At 43.3% G+C, this 24,349-nt stretch overlaps 1 protein-coding gene across 1 annotated transcript in view; it reads right to left on the minus strand.

The window, feature by feature from the left end:
• Nucleotides 1–1,035: 1,035 nt before the first annotated feature.
• Nucleotides 1,036–24,349, minus strand: part of WLS (Wnt ligand secretion mediator) — a 179,066-nt gene continuing 155,752 nt past the window's right edge. The window contains exons 11-12 of the mRNA XM_086953848.1: nucleotides 3,345–3,498; nucleotides 1,036–2,570 (exon numbers count right to left, since the gene is read on the minus strand). Of these exons, the coding sequence (XP_086809974.1) occupies nucleotides 2,461–2,570; nucleotides 3,345–3,498 (264 nt within the window). The 3' untranslated portion in view covers nucleotides 1,036–2,460. The remainder of the gene's footprint in view (nucleotides 2,571–3,344; nucleotides 3,499–24,349) is intronic.

A 24,349-nucleotide genomic window follows, 5' to 3' on the forward strand; every position in this document is an offset into this window, starting at 1 on the left:
AGCGTTAAGTATAAGTAAGGACCCCAATATTTGTTGAGAAGAAGCAGCTTGAGGCTTTTTTTTGAAGAGAGGGTAGGAAGGGTTGCAACGGAGATCTTTGAGAAGAGAGTTCCACTGATGTAGTCTACTCCTTTAGAGTACGAACTTCTGGCAGAGGACATATCGATTCAGACTATTCTGACCACTCTTAACCTGGGTAAACCGATCACACTTAATATCAAAATGTTCAAAGGGAGTAAAGTTAGAGGATAAAATTAGGCCACTGGGAGCAGCTTTTTGGTAATCAATACAACTTCAGGAGGTCATTGAAGGTAAGTGCTACTAAATGCCTTATTTACTGCATGTATAAAAGGTGCTTAATTTGTGTTGTGCAGCTGGTGCTCGGCACGGGCACGTAATTCTTAACACTAGCACTTTTCTAATAAAAGTCCACATAATGACAATGTCTGCTTATTTTCAGCAGATCACATCCGTTTAGCAATTTAAAATATATTTTAAACAAAATAATAGCAGCTCATCCAAGCCATTGGTACTGACATTTTGGAGCCCAGAGAGTGGTCAGTGGTGCAAGCTGTCGTTACATCCTAAGCAATATTTAAGGCCTTGGTACCTATTACCTTTACATCCGCGCTTAATTTCGAAACAAATAAGTAAAAACAAAAAAAACAAAAAAATTGGTGTATTCAGATGTAGAGTAAAAGCTACAGTGGTGCTAGCTCATTCCTGGGAGTAATAAATGAGTGGCGAGAGTTAGTGAGGTCAATAGGTATTCTGCCGGTTTCCTTGTGCCAAAAGGGGCACCACTGATTGGAAACCGAGACAGAAAACAGGGAAAGTATTTTTCGTAAGGCGGAGGTCAGAAGGTCTAACTCGGTCCTTGGTTTAAGAAAAAAAGCATGGAAGAGTGGAGTTACCCTTGAACTGGGTAAAATCCTGGAAAATATGAATTAAATCATACATCAATTCAAAATGAAGCGCACATATTAATGACATAACAAAGGTTAAATTGCCTACAACATAATATGGACAAGAGGCTGATGTAAAATGTCACTTTTATTTAAATTACCTGTACGAGATGTTTTATTGCTTTTAGAAATGAACAACAAATATAACATATCAGGAAACAGAGTAAAAAGGAGCACTATGTACGTAGTTTGCCGGATATTTAAAACATATCTACATCATAATATATGGAAGAGTTAGTGTGTTGTATATAAAAAACGTTTGGTTTGCAAGCTGAAAAGAAAACTAACACCGACATGTATTTACCAGATCCGATTTCATCACATAAAAGATCATGTATCCAACAGAGAAATAAAAACTTGTCTTCTAGAATATGTTAAAAGTGAAGTTTATTAGGGTACAAAAATACGAAGTAAATTCCTCTTAAATTAAAATCTACATAATAATGATCCCTTTTACATAGGGAAGCCAAGGCCTGAACAACAACTGTCCGTATTTGAATTCAGTCATTACTGCAGAGCAACCTTAAGTACCTGAACACAAATATCTCCTTAACACACACCATAAATGTACGAGTGCCTTGAGGAGAAAAAAATGGAGAACCCAAAATTTGGTTGGTCAGGAAACAACTGCCATAAAACCTACACTCTAGGTGTAGGAACAGACAAGCAAAGGCCTGTCCTAAGTGATCAATTATGTTTTAATTACTTTAAAAAAACGTGTTAAGGGATCTATCATTTTGTTTTCTTTTAAGATCTAGATCAGCAAAAAAAAAAAAGACTTCACGGTCAGACATCCATTTAGTTGACAAGGTAAGAGTCCTTGACTTAACAAGCAGCTCTAAAACCTACATAGGAGTGACACGCCCTCAACAAATTAATTTTATTTAAAAATCCTACACCAGCAAAACAAGCGCCAGTGCTTGAAAAATGTTCGATGCCAAATGGAGAGCGTAAAAACGTCCAAGGTTCAATAACACTGAATGATCAAAACTAATGGACTCCAAGATTATGTACCAGCAAGATTTCCATACCAGTATGTACCAGCAAGATTTCCATACCAGTATTCCCACTGAGTTTTGACACGCTCCATAGAGGAAAAAAAATAGTTGCTAAAGTTGCATTGTGGGAAAAAGTTTAGTCAATGTAAAGGATGTCCAAGTCAAAAGGAGGAATCTAGGAATTTTATTTGTAACAAATTAGCGCGGCCACCATAATTGTCCTGACCGGTTTCTCCAGCAGATGTGCGCAGTGTATTCTATTCTATTACAAAATATAAAGTGACTATTCTCAATAGTAACAATACATCCCTAAGCCACCGTGCAATAGCAACGTCCAAACATATTTGTTGACACTGCTCTCTGTGAAAGAGAGGAAATAGAGCTATAAATACTGGGTATTTGAGAGTATGCCATTTTATACATATTTTAAAGTGGACAGGGTTTGTAAACTACATATGTGCAGAATCGCAGGCTTGTACAGTTTGAAGGTAGGAGGGTCACTCCTGAGACTCTTTGCCAGCGAGCCTGTACACCTCGGTTGGTCCATCCACGTGGGTGATAGTGGTGGTCAGTTGCAGTTCCTCTCCACTGCCCATTCCTAGGTCACCTGAAAAATAAAGGGATTACTTCAAAATAAAAATAAAAATATTCACTCGTGTCCACAGGAGCCGTTTGAAATTAAACATGGACAACTTCATTTGAACAGAATATCAAACCAAATCAAACACCCTTTTTACAGAAGTCTATTCAGGAAGTGGCATTAGATAACATGTGATGAATTTTTTTGTTGTGGTGTGTTAAGTTACAATGATATGAGCAAGGCCACTTCCTAATAATTATGGATTCCCATATTATCTATCAACTGTTGCCTAATCCACAGATTTTAAAAAAAAACACAGCTTACAGCTGAAACAGATCAGTAGTTACTAAAAAAGTTGCAACATGTGTTCCACACGGTGAAAGGTCCTTCCCTAAAAGAGTGACTGATCACCTTTCATTTGCGTATTGCTGTACGTGGGTGTTAAACTGGATCTAATCAAGAGGAATGTTTGCCCAGACAGCGATACCATGAGTAAAATTACAAGATAATGCAGAAATATTGTCACAAAATGTGCTTCATGATGCCACACAATTAGCATTTTCTTTCTGCATATTTTAATGAACTCTGCCCCATAATTTGGTCCTACCCTGCACATAAGTCCAGTGGCCCGCATAAGATCAAGTGAACCCTAGTGATAAAGTAGCAATAATGGTATTACAACATTCCACCCACTCATCACAAATACTGTAAAACACTTCAAAAAAGGTTTTAGGTTAAAATATGCATTCATCTTACGCAGCACGGAGTTCGGTGATGCCCTTGAGCAAGAGTCACACTTACCATTGGACTGATTGTCTCCGTAGTTTTTATGTGAAGGGGCGTAGAGGAACATTAGTGCAAAAACGTAGAGGTTCCACATTCCATAGATGCCAGTAAAAAAGGCACTGTTTGCTTGAACCGTTAAGTCACCCCACTTAAAATGGCCTTCACTCACCTGTCAATGACAAAAAAAAGAGGTTTAATATAACTGGATACAAACATTTCATCCCATTTGTATTTACCTTTCAAGGAATCTACAAAGTGAGAGAGCCTGTTAACTTTCATTTCTGAAAGCATTTTATTATTCTGCTAGACTTAAAATCCTTTTAAAAACAGAGCGATAACTTTGTATTTGACTTGACAGGTTTAAAAATTCTCATTGTGCAAATTGCAGCCAATTATTTTTATATTGGGGAATTATTGTGTTAAAAATAAATTTTATTCCACCTGGGGCTCACGACCCAAGAGCTTCACGCCACGACCGACGTCCATTTCCTGACGGTTCCGCAATTCTTGGGCGGGCCACCATTTTGGGAGGTCAGCGCTCTAGTAGTTGAGCACTTTTCCCTCCACGCTATTCTATAAGTAGGCATGCTCTCGCGACCACTGCCTAAAGTTATCAGCATTGACAATTGAATACAGCAGCTTGGGGGGTACTTGCCATCTGCTAGACTTAAAATCCAATTAAAAATGGAGCGATAACTTAGCATTTGACTGGTTGCAATTTGAACATTGAGAATTTTTAAACCTATTGTTTTTATATTGGGGAATTATTGTGTTAAAAATAAATTGTATTTTACCTGGGGTTCGCAACCTAAGAGCCTCCGCCAGGACCGACGTCCACTTCCTGACGGTTCCGCAATTCTTGGGCAGGCCGCCATTTTGGGAGGTCAGCGCTCTAGTAGTTGAGCACTTTTCCCTCCACACTATTCTATAAAGTAGGCATGCTCTCACGGCCGCGCAGCTGGCGCGCTGCCGGCACGCCAAAGGCATGCCCGTTTGCGCCCATCCGCGGCCGGACCAAGCCATGCGCCACACCCCCTGGTCAAAATTCTATAATTACTTATGCTAAATCAACATTGACTAATCTTCAGTACACAGGTAAGGACAATGCTTGCCAGCCTACCTTCCCGAGAAATGTTTCTAAGGCACTGTACTGTCCTACCTGTAATCTTGCTTTGGGTAATGGTCACTCTGTCCCCCATCTCCCAAAAGAGGCCGATACTGCTCGGTTCGACACACATTTCGGTAATAAGCGTACCTTAATTGGTATCTTACTGAACACTAGATCTCTTCCCAAGCATAGACACGAACTTGCTGATTTCATTGAACTTCACATGCCGGACATACTGTTCCTCACAGATCCATGAACCCACAGTGCCTCTGAACCAGACCTAAGCGTGGCCATACCTTTGAGTTATGACATACAGGATTGATAGGAAAGGACAAAGAGGGGGAGGAGTCGCCATTGTCTACGGCTCACACATTAAAGCAACTTTTTCTGACATTCCCCAGTTTAAGGAGGAGGCCATCCTGTTTAGCTTTAAAGTTACCAGCGCTGATGTCCTTAATGAACTATTAGTCTATAGACCACCTGGGCCCAGAAACACATTTATTGAATCCATTTCAACAGTTATGGAATCCTGCATGATACACACTAATTTCTCTGTGTTGGGAGATTTTAATTTTCATTTGGAATCTACCGATAACACTGACACCAAGGAGTTAATAGACCGGTTTCTTAGTTTAGGTTTGAAGCAAATTATCATTTGGCATACACATACGGGCAAACATTTTGGATGGCATTTTTACTAACCACCCACAGACTAATTTCATTAAAACATTATCCTTGCCTTGGACAGACCACAGTGCTGTCTTCTTTGAAGTCCAGACTAGTGGCTTCCTAAACAGAACCTCTGGTACAAACAGAACAGGGATATCACGCCACTGGAAACAAAGAAATAGTCTTGATCTTGAGACTGCTCTGCGATCACAGAGCATCTTTCCGGACACTGATCCTGATCAAGCAGCAGTACATTTTAATCACTGGATTGAACAGGCCGTTTTAGGTCTAGCCCCTGAAACCAGTGTACGTGCAAAAAATAGATTGTCATCAGCCCCATGGTATAACACCAAGTTAAAAAACGTAAAACAAAATCTGCAGAGCAAAAGAACGACTCTGGAGGAAGGAATACTCCGTGTCGGACAAAAACACAAAATTAGAGACGCAGCAGCAATATACAAAGAAGCCATAACCGAGGCAAAATCCACCTATTTTACTGAGAAAATTATGGCCTCCAAAAATACTCCCCGAGAACTATTTAAAACAGTTTCTAAATTAGTCACCTTTGATAATACAAAACCGTTTAACCCAACAAGACAGTTCTGTGACAAACTTGCTAATTTCTTCCATGACAAAGCGGTCAAAGTATATGATGAATTCTCTAATGATACCAATGGAAGACAAGATGAATATGAGACAAATCAAACACACAAGTTATTTTAAAAAAGTTCAGCCACTCACAGGATAGAGTAGAGAAAATTATCATGCCAATTAAATCGAGCTCTCGCCTGGAACCCTGCCCGGCCATGGTCATTCATATGGTCCACGATATTATTGCTAATACTCGGACACCTCTCCTGAACAACATCCTCAATCAAGGACAGTTTCCGGTTTACTGGAAAAATTCCTTGATAAAACCCATTCTAAAAAAAACGACCCTTGATCCCTTGGAAGTTGCTAACTACCGTCCCATTACCTCTCTACAATTTCCATCAAAAGTTTTTGAAAAAGCATTAAATGAGGAATTGCTGACTTTCATAAAATCCAACGACAAATTTGATGGTTTCCGGCCACGGCATAGTTACGAATCTGCATTGATTTCAGCCACTGAAAGCCTACGTGCACAATTGGATCAGGGCGGGAAGGCTATATTAATAATGCTTCATTTATCCACCGCGTTTGACAAGGATGCATCACCGTATACTTCTTCAGCGGATGGCAGAAATAGGGATCATTGATAAGGCCACAGATATCCTTCGGTCTTATTTAACTAATAGACAACAAGCTGTGATGATAGATGAGCACAAATCTCCCTCTTTTGTCATGCCATGTGGGGTACCTCAGGTTTCAGCACTCTCCCCTACCCTGTTCAATGTATATGTCACCCCACTGGCTAAACGTATTCGCTCCTTTGGTTTCACTGACGACACGCAAATTGTCGTCTCACTAGCTGCCAAACCAGAGATCGTGGCAGCACGTTTTAACCTTTGCATGAGCCATATTATTAGCTGGATGCAGAAAAATGGTTTAAAATTCAACACCGGGAAAACAGAAGTAGTCCTGTTTGGAAGGGACATGTCACTCTGGAACTCCGATTGGTGGCCTGGGACAGCAGGGCCCTACCCCCAACCCGTAAAGTTAAAAAAACCTTGGAGATCTAATCGATGATCATCTCTCCATATCAGACCAGGTCAATAGCATTACCTCGTCCTGCTTCTGCAACTTGAAAATCCTCTGGAAAATACTCTGTTTCATTCCTATGCCCCTTTATAAAATAGTCATTACGGCCCTGATTCTGTCAAAAATCGATTACTGTAACTCACTCTATCTTGGAGCCAAAAAGAGTGTGGTACATAAACTGCAGATTCTGCAAAATGCTGCCGCACGGCTACAACTGAAACTACCTAAATTGTGTTCCATTAGTCAAGTCATTCGAGACTGGCTGTCTATTTCAGCTAGGATTCAGGTCAAATCCATGTGTATTCTACACAAGACATTGCACAGGTAGGGACCCGGACAGATCAACCAATATATCGAGCGCTATGCCTCACAGATCTCTCTGCTCTGCATCGGCATCCCTGCTTGTAGTTCCAAGGGTAAAGACGCTGAAATGGGGCGGCAGAAGCTTCCGACAGTTAGCCCCAAGGCTATGGAACTCCATGCCCTTGCATCCAAAGAACCCAAAGCAACCTACTTTAGTTCAGGAAGGATCTTAAAACCTGGTTAATTACTTGTACCTAACCGGCGGGCTGATTCTCCGACTGCCCCCTATGGCAGCAAGCGCTAAGACGCCACGGCAAACACGCGCTCTACAAAAACCCACATTTAATTTAATTTGTCTAATGGTGGGAAAGGAATTTCGAGCCACACAAATGGTTCTATTAGATTACGATTCAAATGTAAAATGCATGCCTCTCAAACTGCAAATGGCAAGGTATAGATTGATCTTTCCTGTTGGTAGGTTGAAGACTTTAAAAGAACACTGGTCAGTGAATGGGGTGTGTGAAGCTGTGACAGGTCAATTAGAATAAAAAAAATCAGGCTGGGTTAGGTTTGGAATTGTATCTACAATATATCAAACTATAGAAACAATGGCAAATGAAAACATTCGCAAGTTTCATGGTAATGGCTCAAAACATTTGAATTTTCTTAGAAGAAACTCAAAAATATTCCTTTGTCGTTTCCCAGATGAACAACAAAGCATTCCTATGCTGCTTGGCAATAGCCTGTGGGTGAATTGTGTGCATAGGGGGCAACATGTAACTAAATGCACTGAATTTACTAGATCAAGGAGATTTTCCTCAAAAGATCAGGAAGCTCCCATCTATGATTTCCAGCCGAATAGCCTAAGAAATGAAAAATGAAAAAAAGTAGAGCCTTATTTCATTGACGAGAGGAGGGCCCGACTGGGAACAGCAACCAGCTCAGGCAGATTGCTGCGCAACCAGCCCTGGGAGCGGGGAGGGCGAGTATGGGTATAGGGAGGGGGTGCTAGCAAGAAGCACTGCTCCTACTTTAGTTACATGGGGCAGATATTGCAGCACTGCTGCAAAACCGGCCCCCAGTGACAAAATCAGCCCCCACAGGCACACCGTGGAAAATGCCCAGTGCCTGCTACAATCAGTCTGCTCCTGTGATGGTGTAACTCTGCAGCGCTTTACTCTGTAGATTATCCTATGCTTTTGAGGTGTTTCTACATCATGTTGGAGACCTTTAAAACAAGCATTGGCAATGCAAACGGTCTTGCATTTACGAGAGTTTAAGCTATTGGCATTGTAGATGCCAATATCTTAAACTCTCGAAAATGCGAGACCTTTTGCATGTCAAATATATATTTTTTTTAAATGGGCCCCATGCTGCGCTTCCATGTTAATAGAATAAGAAATGGTTGCGGCTGCCATTAAAGTGAAAGCACAGTATGTCGTGCTTTTACAAAACAAAAACATTTGTCTGTGAAGTTGACAAATAAATGCTGCGGTTTCACTTTAATAGCTACCACGGACCTTTATTTAGATGCGACTCGTCTAAAGAAAGGGGCGCGGCCTCCATTAACATGAAAGCACCGAATGTGATGCTTCTAAACAAAACAAAAAAAGTTGTTAGGATTTTTTTTCGGCACCACAAATAAAACAAAGGTGCGGCCACCACTGTGCGGTGCGTCAATTTTTTTATTTATTTTTATTTTTAGGTGTTAAGAAAGCTGGTCTAGGCTGCAACAGCAGGCAGGCAAAAACCATTTAAAGAAATGGTATGCTTTAATTACTTTCTTTTAGCAAAGAGTAACAACACAAGTAAGAGAGCCAGTCCTTATGGAAGGTTACAAGATGTTATGTTAAATGGGTTTTGTAGAGTGCGCAGCTACTCAGTTGAGTGTCCCGGCGCTAGACTTGATGACTGAAATCGATGTGCCGCAGTGACCGCTGAACTGGGCTTTAAAGCTGAAACAGCCACGTTTTCAGTGACTTCCTAAATCCCAGGAGATCCGGCATCATCCTTCATTCCACCTGCAAATTATTCCACAGTCTCACAGCTTGCACCTGGAAGGAACGACCCCCAATTCGAGCTCGAAGATATCTGGGTGTTCATGCCAGTTGAAGTGCTGAGGACCTAAGTGTGCGTTGAGGGTCATCAAAATTGTACCCGGCACCACTACCATGGAGAGCCTTAAAAGCAAGAACAAAGGCCTTAAATTGGACCCTCTTGCGGACAGGGAGCCAATGCAAGGATCTCAATTGTGACGTCATGCAGACTCTAGGGCCAAGCATAACTATTGCTCTGGCTACTGCGTTCTGGGCCACCTGAAGTCTGGCCTGTAGATACTCTGGTAGCTCTAGGTAAAGTGCATTCGTGTAGTCTAACCTGGGGATTATCAAGGCTTGGACTACTGTTTTTCTGTGGGTGATAGGCAAGAGAGGCAGAAACTGCTTCAGCATCTTAAGCATGCCGAAACATGTTCCGACCACTGTCTGAATCTGTGCCTGCATGGAGAGGTCCTCATCCAGCTTCACCCCCAGATTTTACAGATGTTGTAGGAGGGACATGTCAGGTGGCCACCAACTGCGCCAGACATTGCTGGGGCAGTGGCCAAAGAAGATGATCTCAGACTTCCCATGGTTGCATTTAAGCTGGTTACACTGGAGCCAAGAGAACACTTTTGTAAGACAGCTGTTAATCCGGTCTCCATTAAAATCCATATCTTTGTTGCAGATGAATAGCAACTGCGTATCATCCGCATATGATACGATTTTTGCTCCATGTTCCTCTGCTAAAGTTGCTACGGGTGTCATATATATATATATATATATATATATATATTAAAGAATAGGGCTCAAAATGGATCCCCGAGGCACACCCACCTCTAGAGGAGGGATAGGGGGAGTGAAAGGAGGGGACCATACTGTTTGCTGGTGGTCTTTTAGAAAGGAGGCAAACCAATTGAACACCGTACCCCCAAACCTGCACTCCCGAAATCTCAGCAGGAGTCTATCATGGGGGACGGTGTCAAAGGCCGCAGATAAATCCAGCAATGAGTACCCCTTGCCACCCCGGTCCATGACCTCCTTTACGGCTTCAGGGACTTCCAGCAGTGCTGTCTCCGTGCTTTAATTAGCCATCAATCAGGACTACTCTGCTGTAGTAGTGAGTTAGTCTCGACAAAAGCTGTAGTGGCGTTGTTCACCGCTTTTTCTAGGGCTTTAGAGAAGAAAGGGAGCAGAGATATTGGCCTGTAATTGGAGGTCAACTCTGGGACTAGTGTTGTGTTTTTTCAATAGAGGTAAAATTATAAGATGAGACAAGACAGTTCTAAGGAGCGACTACTTAGCCTAAAGACCATTCAAAAGCCACAGTTTACAAAGGACAATTAAACAAGCCAATGAAAATTATGGGTGGAGAGTAGGCGGAGCTTCAAGTCCCTACCCGAATACTGCATCCCTCGCAGAGCAGCACATGCACTGCCCAGGCTCGCCGTGAAAACACTAGGTGGTTTCAGTCCTAACATACTAACTGGAAGCAGCAGGTTAAACTCCGCCCTTTTCTACTGAACCAGTTCCTACAAATTGGATGTCCTGTTGGGATGTGCTGTGCTCCAAGGCTTTCTACCTTCTTTTTGTGACTTTTATTTGGCCTAACATGTGGCAGTCAAATGGTACGTTAAGGCTACACTGAGGATACGTAGCTCTACATCTGTTTTTTGCAAAATACTGAAGTGGAACACTGCCTCTTGGATATGCAGCTTTGGATGAAGAACTAATCATCTTTGGGGCAAATGGAAGGCCCTTCATTTTGGCACTCGAAAAAAACATCTTCGACTTTGATAGGTCTCAGTTAGCTCACATTTTACTCATTTATCAGTCATTAAAACATTTTGGGTTAATTTAAGTACGTTTTTCTTCACATATACCCTTATCTTACTACTGTTTTGGCCATAGCATCAATTGGTGCATCTATCACTACTGTGAAGGACTGTGCCAGTTATTAAAAGACCAGAACCAGAGTTCTAGATCCAAGCCGCAGGCAAGGGCCGATAATGACAGAGGACCATTAACGACTGCTAGAACCAGAGGCAGAAGGGCAATAATGGTAATACAACATTCCACCCATTGACCATAGAATGGTCAAAAATCAAAATGGAGAAACAAAAAGAAACATTGAAATGTTGAAGCAGAAGGGACATACCAGCCATTACTGGCTCTGTACCGTGCTGCAGTCTTCAACTGAGCTCCCAACCTTCCAAGTTCTGGCCAGTGAGAATCAAAGCAGCAGCATGGAGGCAAAGGTCCATCCTTCATTTAATACCAAAAGGGCTCCATGAAATCCTTAAAGACTACCTGCTGCTGCCAGAAGGTTGTTACTGATGAACCGATGGTAAACCCAGCTTGTAAGAAATGAAGGACTGGCCAAGCGACTGAAGGGTTGTTGCCACTCGTGACTTTAAGATAGCTAGCTACATACATTTTAAAATTAGATTTTAGATGCAATGTATTCATGTATGAGGTGGCACTTTTAAAATGTAAACCTAACTGGCAGCACCAGCCCTCTGAAAAGGGGATGCTTTTCTGGATTACAGAATGGTTGCAGTAAATTTTGTACACACCCCTTGGCCTGCAAACCCACCCTTTCACCTTCCATGCAGACACATGAACCCTGGCTGTGCAGAGTAAGGGGTTACTAGAAAACAAATTCTGAAAGGGGGGTTCTCTTTGATCAGTATAGGAACAGCAAGGCAGAAAGCTAGCCATCTCCCCACCCCCGTGTAGAACATTCAGAGAAACAGACTTAGACATTCAGAAGCTGAATGTTAATAACTGAAGTGAAGAAATGTTTGGAGGAAGTTCCAAATTAGTAGTTTAATTGCCTGTACATATACATTTGCTAGTAGGAAGTAGAAGACCCATTTTGGCCCAGCTCTCTTGGTAGGGGACTGATTTTTTAGATTAAAAACCTAATTTACATTCCTGAAGGGAATTTAAGTGGTTGAGTAATCGAAGTATTTTTAACTTTATCCATGGATATTTACTTTATGCTTTATTTGTAGCCTCAAATGAATGAAAAATAAAAGATGTTCTTCATCTATTGCCTTCCTCCGATTAGGGAACATGAAAAGTAGTGCATTTTCCTGCATAGCTGCCAAGGTTTCAGATTGCTATGTGTGACCGTTTCATAATATCGGTTTAATTATGAGTGACATTTCAGAGACTATGAGTGACACTTTCTCGTGAGCAACATCAAGCAATGACGATGAGGGAAACAGATACATATCAAAAAATACACCCATCTGAGCAACAAGAAACTCTAAGAAGATCTTAAAACTGCAGCAAAGCACCACAAATGGAAGCGCATTAACCGGAGACAGGCGGCGTGACTGCAGTTCTCAGAGACTTTTTTTCCCCTGAATGAAACCAAGCACTTAAGTCCATGGAAAAAGCTAAATACCAGAAAATATGCCATCTACAACAATAATATGCTTGGGAAAGACTTTCAAGCTGCTGCGAAACCCCTGAAATGCAAAGTCAGTAACCTACTGCCCCTTTCTAAGATGATGGTTACAGGAAGGGGTTCCGAGAGGAGCCATTTCATATTTCTGGCTAATAACAGACGTATCTTTAAAAACGACATGGAGATAGAATTTGCACACAGATGATCAATCATGGTAATTCAGAAACCATTTTAGAACCATTAAATGTGAACTGTAACTAGTCAACGTGTGTTTTTTTTTCCCCTAAGGGACCATTTCTCCCTTTTGCATTTTCACGCTGCTTTTCAGAAAAGGTTTTTGTCATTTATAAAAACAGAAGCGCTCAGGTCTTACAAGCAATATGCTGCTGAGGCCGAATGTGGAGAGCAGGGCACGTGCACCCTCACGTATGGATGGCAGCATGGGTGTAACATGAAAACTAGATCCGGAACTCTCCAGCACTTTTAGGTGACCTCACGAGGCTAAAGAATCTGGGATTATAGATTTTATAATGAGTCGTTCAGTTCAAACCCCAAACCATACCATACCATATAACATTGTCCATGAAGAGGGAGAGTGAAAAGTTGCCCAGCAAGGGACCACAAATTCAAGCAGAATCAAAAAACACTTCCTTTCATCATAACGTGAAATCTCAGGCAGCTAAAATCAGTCAATACCTCTTCCACTGCGCTCGAGAAACAAGTTTGCCGAGTTAAAAAATGGAATGTTAAAAAATAATTTCTTAGTCATCATGTAGTGCAAACCCATCACTACTACATGCCGAGTATGCTTTCCTCGATGGAAAAACATCACGTCTTGCGAAAAGAAACCTCCCCCATTGTCGGACTGGCCTGGGCCAATTTCATTATATTAGGGGTGAAGTCTCCAGACTGAGCCCCCTCATGGCGTGCTTCTCGCTTCCATGTGAGGAGAGGAGGGAGGGCTGGGCCGCAGATGGCAGCTGACTGTTACTGTGTAACGGGTTCTATATATTAGTAAACAACTTGTCCGGGCGCAGTCGTACCTCTCTTACCGCAGTCTTGATCTCGCAGGACGTGCTCCAGGGGTCAGCTGTACCCTCCATGGCTGCGCTCTCCTCTCCCTACGTCTCTCCTGCCCCGTACCTTTCACTTCCAATAGGCAGGGATGACTCGGCTGATTCTCTCGTAGTTCTGTCACAGAGAAGAGAGCTAGCAGAGGCCGGGCTCCTCCATGAGGATCCCAGCTGCAGGGTTTTGAGTCCGCACTCAGCAGCGGAGTTGCTGAACCCTCACAGTACACTGAGCCAGCACTGGACGTTCGCTTGCACCCACGTGGTGCCTACTTTACTTCACCTCCGCTGTGCGCCCCATCGAAGCACCGAGAGTGCTCCTGGCTGCAAAGAAAGGCCGTTCAGCAAACGCCCAGGCTGCAATCGGGAGAAGCGTGGCTCAGTGGTTAGAGGCGGCAGACCCAGAAGCTGAGATCGGCCGTGGACCAGGGTTCGATTCCCCGCCTCGGCGGGTCTCGGGCTCAACAATTCCACGGAATCGACAATTCTCGCTCTGGTGCCTACTCGACTCACGGGGTCACACTCTGCGACTCTGGGCAATAGCTTGCTTAATCTCCACTACGGCCCCTCGCGGCGGGATGCCTGGCTTTCACCTTGTGGATACCCGGCCGGGGTATCTCACAGGGGAATACCAGGACGGGTTCCCTAAGCAAGCGCCTTGAGGCCCCTGGGTTAAAGTGCGCTATATAAATCGAAACACATTTACATTTACAATCTCCCGGCTCAGCAGCGGGCGCCACACACTGTGTGCTCTGGGCTCCTGCGGCCGCAGCCGTGGCCGCTGACATGGGCTTGAGTCGCGGGGATGATCACACCCGTGATTAAGTTTAAATTATCGCGCGGCGGTTCAAGCAGTGCCACGGCATTGCCGCAGCATCTCACAAAATGTACGTCACAGCCGATAATCGACTGCTGACCGAGGGCAACCCCCTCCCCTAATTGGCAGCAGTGTGAGTCGACTTTAATGTTAAAGTCGCGCCAGCGCTGCAGCCGCTAAATTTCCCCAGTGTTTCCAGCCGGCACAGGCCGGGTAGATACATTGTAGCGGCTAGCGCTCTCAGCCACTCCAGAGCTGAGAGCAGATGCATTTAACTATTTACAAACTCAGCCCAGCAACGCAGCACGTCTCTCGGGAGCAGCAGAGCCGATGCACAGGCACTGCTGGTGGCGCGTTGGCAGGTGGCAAAATGCGTGACACTGCATTTCAGTGCGGTGATGCGGAACACCGCACTGAAATGCGGGAGTGTCACACCTGATGCGTGATCCTTGGCAGGACTGTTCCTGTAGTGAATCCTTTTTCTAAACATAGGCCGGTCAACATTAAAATAACTTAGTAAATTCTAGATAAATCTGATAGGGATCACAACCAGAATGCCTTTTTTAAGCAGCGCAAATTTCTATTACAGTTATAGGTATCCTGTTAACGTAAAATCGCCAAAATGTTACGCCAACTTCTATTTAACATTTGTATGTATGTCTAGGAATGTTTTGTCATCTTGTTTATAGAGAAATACTATAGATTATTTACACCATGAGATATGAGATATGTATGTTTTCCAACTCTTTTATTCAAAAAGCTCTTATAATAACACAAGTCTGGCTAAGAAGATTTTTATCAAATGAATGATATTCTATTTGTGAAAGCATATAAAAAAGCAATGCACTGTTATTTTGATGTCATCTAAAAATATTGTTTTATTCTGTTTAGAAAAAGTGGCTGAATATTCATTTGTCCTGATGAAGACAAAATACTTTGTCGAAACGCGTTGACACACACAGCCCCATTCTCCATAACCAGAGATTTAAGAATAAGGAAAAAGCCTTTTTTATTAAAATTGCTATGACTTCTTAAGATGTGTTTAAGAAAGTTCACACAAGGAATCAATAGTTTTTATTGCGTATATTGTGTATACAAAGCTATATGTATTTATTCATTTTTATATCGGAATTAAAAATTACCTTTTTGATATCATTTCAGTCCATTGCACTAATTTTATTATTGATGTTTATATAATATGTTTTTTTAAATAGCCAGCCTCTTGTACTGTAAGTCTGCCTGGGTATATACCCTTACATAAAAATTGGTTTTCCCTGACCCAGGAGGCCTATCCCTATCAGGGGGTCCTTGATACCTACAAAACAGGACGGTTCCTGTGCCACATACTTGCCGATCGCAGAGATCAAAGACCAGTACACATTCTAGAAAAGTGCAGATGGAAGCTTGATTACAGCTGTGCACCTCTGTGACCCCCTACATAATTATATTGGTGGTATCTGCCCGTTTACAGGGCGTAGAACAGACATGTATATTGCTCAGTTCCTGGGCTCCAGTTGAAAAAATGCAAAGGAGCATACGGAGATGTGGTACATAAACATTTAACTTTAAAGTGGCGCACTAGTATTCCATTACCTTTACGGGCACTGAGCACAGGACTAAGCAACTATACAGGGGCAATGGGTATAACCACTTCCCTAGCTGTAAACTTGGAGTTTAAACTGAGCGTACTTTATTTTCCACAAATACGGTACAAATTATATATGTATGTTTCCAGTTTTATAAGCACATACTAGATCCAAAGGAACTGGAACACTTCACACGAGCACCACTTACATTACACAAGGGCACATTTTTTTTTGTAGGCACAGGCAGATTAAGTGATTTGCCCAGAATCACAGGATATAGAGCTCATGTCGAAACTCGAACCTGGTTCCCCAGCTCGAACATCGGCAGAGTAGTCCTCTATTTTGCAAGCTCTCATCTGAAAGCACAAGCAGGTAGGTGTACAACAATATTTTATTGTGCATGTCTCCCTCCAGAAGTTGTATATAATTTATTAGCCAAAGTGAATAATGCCACCTAGGGTTTTATCATGTAATTGGATTATTTACGATGCTTAACCCATAAATAATCCCGCTCTGTAGCACCTAGGACCAGATGTACAAAAATTAGGAATTGAGATTTCCAAATTGCAGTTCTTACCAAACCTCAATTTGGAAGTCACCATTCTGAATATCTAAAGACTTATTTGTATTATAGCGATTCCTAGAGAGGTTACAATTGGACCTATATCATGAATATTAATGCGGTAGGTCCAGTGGCGGACAGTGACAATTGCAAGGGGTACGGCGTAGCGAGCGCACATAGCGCGCGAGCCCGAACAACCTAAGGAGGGTTCGGGGGTGTTCTCATTTCCCCCCCCCCCCCCCCCCCGAGAAAATTTATAAAAAATAGTGGAAAAATTGTGAATTTTCAAGCAAATTTCAGAAAACAGGAAGGTTAAGAAAGCAATTGTGAAAGTGCAGGTATTACATTATTAAAGAGATGGAAAGGTGCAAGGATGAAGTTGGTGAGGAACTAAGCGACAGGTACCATGGCAACATTTCTAATTGTTTCAGCAACTTCACTAAGACATTGCTAGAAGAGATTTTATATGGCCACTTACAACACTGCCCAGAAGGATCCACCATAGACCCAGGAAGTGATCTCCTGTAAGCCTAAATGTGTCTACTGCATTATCCTTCAATCATCTGGCGTCTATATCCTTCACACCTGATCTTTCCTAACCATAAAGGATGCAGCGAAACTCTTTGTTTAGGTACTATATTTCCCTTGCTTTATGTCCCATTGTCCTGCATTGCTGTAAATCGTGACACCAGCTCCCAGCCATATTTACTACCCAACAATTCTTCCCGTTTCTTTTCATCCACACATAGTCATACTCCGCCCTAAACCTAAAGTAGCAAGAGAGGACCAATAACTACTTGTATCCACATAACCCACATAGCTGGCAAAGTAAGCTGTGCCTCTCGAACAGTGCAGCCATATCCTCACAGCAACACATATATACATATATATATATATATATATATATATATATATATATATATTTGCTGTCTTTTATAGCGTGAACAAGACCCCAAGGGATATCAGAGAGCTTTATGGAGCTTAACAGATCAGTACATTTACAGAGAAACAATGCAGTATTAGTTAACAAAACATAATTACAGTCCGAATTGATTGAGAAACAAGCAGTAAGCAGGTTCATAAACAGGCAATTAGGCTGGGAGGTATTGTTGTAGGAGTAAGGGGTTCAGTTCCTTTTAGAAGGTGATATGTGATTGTCCTGATGGTAGGTGGGGTGGCATTTCTGATTTTGTGGGTGGCGCCAGAGAAGGATTTCCTTGGAAATCTGTTTTTTTAATGTTGGGGAGGCCAGATGCATGGAGTAGGAACTTATGAGGGAACAATAGCCACCTAAAATGGTTAGCTTATTTGTGAGATAGTTTGTTGAGCGTTCATGTAGGGCTCTGTGGAGAATGCAGGCCAATATAAAAGTAATTCATGCTTCAGTGGGGAGCCAGTTGAGTCAGGTAGTGAAGATGGAGGTAATGTGGTCCGAACGTCTTGTGCCTGAGACCAGATGAGCAGCAGAGTTGATGGCTGCCTTCAATGGGGCATTCAGAATAATTTCACATAATGCTATGTCCGCACAGGCACAACCTTCAATCAAAGCCACATCAGTGGATGATGCCTATCAATATCAATGTGTCCTCAGACAGGACAGTAGAAAATGGCAAACACCAGTGTAATGAAATAAAGTGCAGAGTCCAATATATGCGCACACTTCTCTTCAAAGATGGCTGACAGGATAAGACCATTCTTATTTCTGCTAGTAACCAATACAGTCCATTCTTGAACAATACATAGGACAGGCGGGTGATCAGTATCAGAATGACACACGCTCCCCTTCTCTGGCTCAGCAAAGTTCCAGAATTGCAAAGTGAGCTCTGGATCTAAATGCACTACGAGACCATGCAAACGCAAGCCGTGTGCTCGGTAAATGCTGTCACATAACGCAGCACAAAACAATAACACATTGGAAGAAAGTCCATGTGCAAAGAGTGTGGCACCTCACAGATGTTTCCGAGGTACCTTCATAGTTTCCTCTGCAGTCAGCATAGTGCTAGCCCTGTGATATCCTTGTAGTGCATCCTCTACGAGGTTGAAAGTGTAGTACTTACTTAAAAGGGAAATACCTCTGGATATTGTGATGCACACGTTACACCTCCAACACCCCTGCCAGCAGTACGTGAGAATACACACGCCTCGTTCTGTTTTCTGAAGCCACTTCCAGTATTACCAACCACACTTACTACAAGTTGTGCCAGAGATAGACCTAGGACAGGATGCAACTAATGTTGTAACCTGGTAGGATGGTCAAGTAGAGCTGTGAGCATAGCTCTCTGGAACACTTGTATCTACATATACTGATAACATGCTCACACCTTCACCTCGCGTGTGAACAAGGTCTCACTCTTAGAACTCAGCCTGGAGCAGCCCCCTGCTGAGTGCACAGCGGAAGCCGCACACCACACCTGCGCTGTGTGGAACGTGGGCCCACGTGCCCATCCTTGCAGGCCTCTAACATACAGATGTGCAAAGTAAGAGTATTGGACGCACCCTAACATTTTGTAGAAATGACCAGGATTCCTTCAAGAACAGGCTCATCACCGAAAAGACAGCGCTCTCAGGAGTTACTGCCGTGCTCGGACTACCAGTTCGCAGCGCATTACCACCAGGCAGGCGCAGAAATGAGACAAGGCCAGGGGCAGTCTAAACAATATTTTCCCACTACTATTGACATAAAGAAGCATAAAATTAGCATAGCCAGTGCTGCTGCAATATAATTGGCGGTCTTTCCGTCCGTAGTAGGCACAAACTGCACACAACGAGTCAGTCACGACGACGAGTCAGGAGTCACGCGCTCTCCTTCGTGACTCTGACTGACTCAGATGGATCGACTTACTACTTTCACTATCCCTTTTGTTGTTGTTGTGGCACTGGTGCACCACACGCAGTGACGTCACTGCAGCTTAGAGAAATGGCCAAACACCTCAACAAGGCTTGATATAGCCATATGTGATTGGCCATACAGTGCGGCCCTGAGTAGAGCAGCCAACAATCACGCGCGGCACCATCCTGCTGTAGCAGTGTCTACTCAAGCAATCCTGGCGCAGCCTTAACAGCGCCACGATTGGCTACGAGCAGGATAAAATCTGCCCATAATGAGACCGGGGCCCCGGGTCCCTGCCTGTGTCTCAGTGCTATGGGGGGAGGGGGGGGGGATGGGTGGAAGGTCTAATAGGTGTACGCATGCCAGTCTAAATTATGAGTACTCCTGGCTGTCGCATACGCAGTCACCAGCTGCTTACGCTAATCTCAGTGCTCTGGCTGCTTGTACGCTGTCACTCTCTGCTGCAGCCCCACCCCCCACGGCCCACTTCCTTAAGCAATGCCCGATTCTGTCGGGCTTGTCCCGGGCCGGTAGCACTGAGTCAGTGCGCTCAAATTTATTTAAAAAAATCTGTTTTGTAAAACTTTTGTTATGCATGTTGGCACAGTGGCGGGCGTCCATGGCTAGTGCGGCAACGCGCCAACGCCCCCAATGGACGCACCGCCACTGGGTAGGTCGCAATTTGTGAATCACCAGGAATCACAGCATTCACAGTGATGGTGGCCTGCTGAGGGTCAGCAGACCAGGTCTGTGATCGTTTAATAAAGCAATCTTTTCTTTTCGAATGAAGCCAGTTTTCCTTGAAGGAAAATGGGTTATGTTTCAAAAACAAAATGAAAAGTTGGTTTCATTTTTACTGCTTGCTCTTAAATGTATTTTTATTAGCATGGGACCACTTGACCACTTCTCATTTGTAAATGGATTACCACCTCCTTTGGAAATGGAATTCAGTCACAAAACTTTAATACATAGCACAACTATTTGGTATGGGAAGAAAAGCCTTAAATAATACCATTCCAAATACCGAATTGGTATTGGGTCACAAAACCCAAACCGCAATTTGGTAACTTGTTACCGAATTGCAATTTGTGGTTTGTACATTAAACAAAAACAAAAAAAATTGAGAACGCAAACTGCCAGATCCAGTGAATTTGCGACCTAAAAAATGCTTTGTACATCTGGCCCCAGTCCCTGGTTTGTTTTGCACTGGAAAACTCAATGCACTAAAGAAATAACAAGGAGAAATAAGGTTGCAGCAAGTTATACCAGAACTTCAAGTCTGAGTCTAATTTGCTATTGCACTAGATAGTAAAATTGACACATTACATAGGACTTTGTTTTTGTTTAAATCGGAAGGTCACTGTGTGCACTTAGCAAAGCGGACGAGGGAATGATAAGACCGCTTTAGGATAGAAATCTTGACACCACCAGGAACACTCCTGAAAACAATATTTTGACAGTAGTTCAAGACGGGAGGGTCTCTTCTTCACCCAGACTACGTAAGTCGTTGTTTCTACCCACGAGGAGTTCTATTATATGAATAAGACTGGTCATTTATGAAACGCAATTAAAACAGCAGATCACAACATAATCAGTTTGACAAAACTGGATTTACTATCCCTGGTCTCTTAAGGTGAAGTCGTGAAACGATCAGATGGCAGGAACCGAGCCCTTACAAGAAGGACATTTAGGATTCGAGAGCATTATTTATTAAGTCTAACTTTAAACGCATTGCTTATTGTAATTTTGAAGATTTACATTGTCTGATATGTTATTTTTTCAACTAAACTGTTTTCTGTAACAGGTCATCGAACTTTATGGTAAAAAAAAAAATGAATCCGAAACACAAAACGCTACAGAAAAGTATTCAAGTTTTACTGGAACTAAGAAAGTGTCAAGAGGGACATTTACAATGTTTAAATTCTTCCCGGAGTGCAGATAAATATTTCACGAAAGTGGAAGGGTACATCAAGGAACAAAAAGTTTCATGCAAACCGATTTCTGGGCTGAAAAACCAGAGTCCTGCCACAGTGTGGCGCTGTTCGCTGCGAGTTAGGTATTAAAAGGCAGGCATGCACAAGGCAGCAGATTTGCGTCTCCTAGGCAGAAAGCAGACTTTTTGCAATTACTTTGTAAAGTACGATAACCCTGAATATAGCCCTTTCCTGTTCTAGGAATCTGCGAGTTGAGGACCATAAATTCTATACAGGGACATCGAACGCACATCTAAGTCCTATCCAGCAAATCAAAGAGGTGGACAGCACAGATGCCAACTTGCGTTTTACTTATAGCTGCCAAGGTGTCAGATTGCTATGTGTGACATTTTCATAAAATCAGGGCAATTATGAGTGACATTTCAGCCACTATGAGTGACAATTTTTCGCGAGCAAAATCAAGCAGTAAAGACGAGGGAAACATATATAAATATCAGAAATGACACCCATTTGCGCAAGAAGAAACTCTAAGAAAATCTTAAACCTGCTGCTAATCACCATAAATCTAAGGGAACTGACCTAGTGCCCTTGCGAACGGATCGTAGTTTTGGGAATATACAATGTAACATTGGTACACTCAAATGCTTTTAACAGGTACACTTAACCCCTCATCAGTGTGACATTACTGTGGTAGACTTAATTTAATAATACCTTGTGTCTGCTGCTGTACAGTAGCCAAGCCAGTCTGTCCCCAGTCACAACGCTGGTGGTGAGGAGAGGTCTATGCAGAAACGGTCATGGTAGCACTGCTCGGCTAATGCGCGACGGGCCTGCCCTAAACACCACCTGCTCAGCCTCTCCCCGACTCCGAGCACGTGCTGGAGGAGTTATAGTGTTGTCGGGCGACAACAATTCTTGGGGTCCCGGGCGGGGGCACAGGCTGAGGGTGGCATAAGCTACAATGCACGTTCATGAAGGCCCAGAATGCCTTTCAAGTTCAACAGCATAATATGTCTGTTTAGCAGTGTGTAAAACTAAGGTTTATATTTTATTCATTAATTTTAAACATACATATTTTAAAGTCGTTACCTTACCACTTATTTATCGTAATGTAATTTGTGCAACACTGTTTGGCTCGATGAGCAGAATGGCTCAGAAACAAAGCTTTTTTCACAAAGACATGCTCTCAAAACAGCAACATCTTATGCAGGAAAGCAGCGAATAAATGATATTGCGAAAACAAGCTTTCATTGCGGAGAAGTGACCAGCTGCTTTATAATCGCAGCAAAGCAGACCGCAATTCACATCGACCTTTGCAAACAGGGCTATGTCACCAATTAAGCAGTCGCGATTTACAAACCAGGAGGATGACATCCTTCAGTTTTTCGACAAAACACACTCACTGGCACAATTTCCATTGCTGCACAGTGTGTCAATAAGCCTCACTCTAACGGACTTCGGAATACAAGTTTTCCAAAATGCACCCCAGCTATCTGATGAGATTGTAATATACAGTGATGATGCCAGTGCAGCGTACAAACACACAAAGGCTCACAGTGGCAGTCACTTACTGTCTTGGGCCACGGCCCGGCCCAGCCGCAGAAGAGTCTGAGTCAGTCCGGACTGTGGTGCAGGCAGGTGGCATGTGCAGGCAGCGACTGGTCTGCAAGGACTGGCTGCAGGCAGGCTGAGCTCAGGCAGGCAAGGCCGCAAAACACCACGGGCCACGGCAATTCAGGTTTGTAGCCCGGCACCGGACAGCGACCTGTACACTGATCAGGCTGTCCCTGGCTGAGTCTAGTTCTCGGGCGGGGCCGTCCAGTGAGACTGTCCTGTTGGCCCCTCGACGTTGCAAACCGAGTCCCTGACTTAGTTCTGGTCTGCAGTTGAGTGTATGCCTGCCAGCACTGCCTTAATTCACAGTGGGATCCACAAAGCCTGTGGGAGCACTAACCACTGAGGGCAGGCCCTGCCCCGGTGTCTAATTAGTGTCAAAGCTGCGCGGCGCCGCAGGAAGTATGCGGCCAGGTAACGACAGGAGGCCGCTGGCCTGGGCAGAACAAATGTAACACTGTAGCAGTCCCTCTCAGCCACTCGAACTGAGAGTAGACTAACAATTAACTATTAACTTACTGAGCCCAGGAGCTGCTGGCAGCACGTCTCGGAACAGCAATGAGAGCCGGTGCACAGGTGCCGGCGGCGTGTGCTGGCATAGTGCTTGGCCACTGTTTCAGAGTGTGGCATTAATGCGTGACAATGCATTTTACTGCGGTGATGTGGAACACCACACTGAAATGCGTGAGCGTCACACCTGATGCGTGATACTTGGCAGGCATGTTTACTGGAGGGTAAGTTGAAGACGTGAGGCCCTAAGCTACCCCCATCTCACGTAGATGGACACTGCAGAAAGTATCACAAATGTACAACAGGAAGGGGCATCACACTATATTAAGCACTTAGAATGGCACAGGGACCAGAGACTTTGGGCAAAGGTTTAACACAAAAGAATTACAATTCTGGAGACATTCTCATTAAAATATGGTAATGGCAATACCTCCCAGTGAAGCTGCTCAAGTACTCTAAGGCCAACATGTAACTAGCACATGCAGTTTTACTGCATGCCATTTAAGAGTAGACAACAGAAATGCAGGCACTGTTTAGAATAGATTGCAATCTTCATTAGTGCGGTGCAGATTTACCGCCGTGCTGGGCCCTAATGAAAACGGGCGTGGTCATGACAGAACGGTTCCGTCATGACCATCGAAGGGGTTAACAGTAGCACAACAGGTGAAGCCCCAACAATGTCTTTACAATAACAAACAAGTGGTAAATTAGAAATTATATGTCAGGAATGACATCATTTTTGTTGTGGTCCACCCATTTTTTAGTTCGAGTCTACTTGCTTCATACCACTGTGCTTTCATAAAGAGCCTGCGTTGCCATTTAAAAGGGCTACTGCTTGGTTACAACTTCCAGCATTGCCCACTGGGGACTTCAGTCTGAAGGT

The sequence above is a fragment of the Lissotriton vulgaris genome, chromosome 1_1 (genome assembly GCF_964263255.1).
Source record: "Lissotriton vulgaris chromosome 1_1, aLisVul1.2, whole genome shotgun sequence".
Classification (NCBI taxonomy): domain Eukaryota; kingdom Metazoa; phylum Chordata; class Amphibia; order Caudata; family Salamandridae; genus Lissotriton; species Lissotriton vulgaris.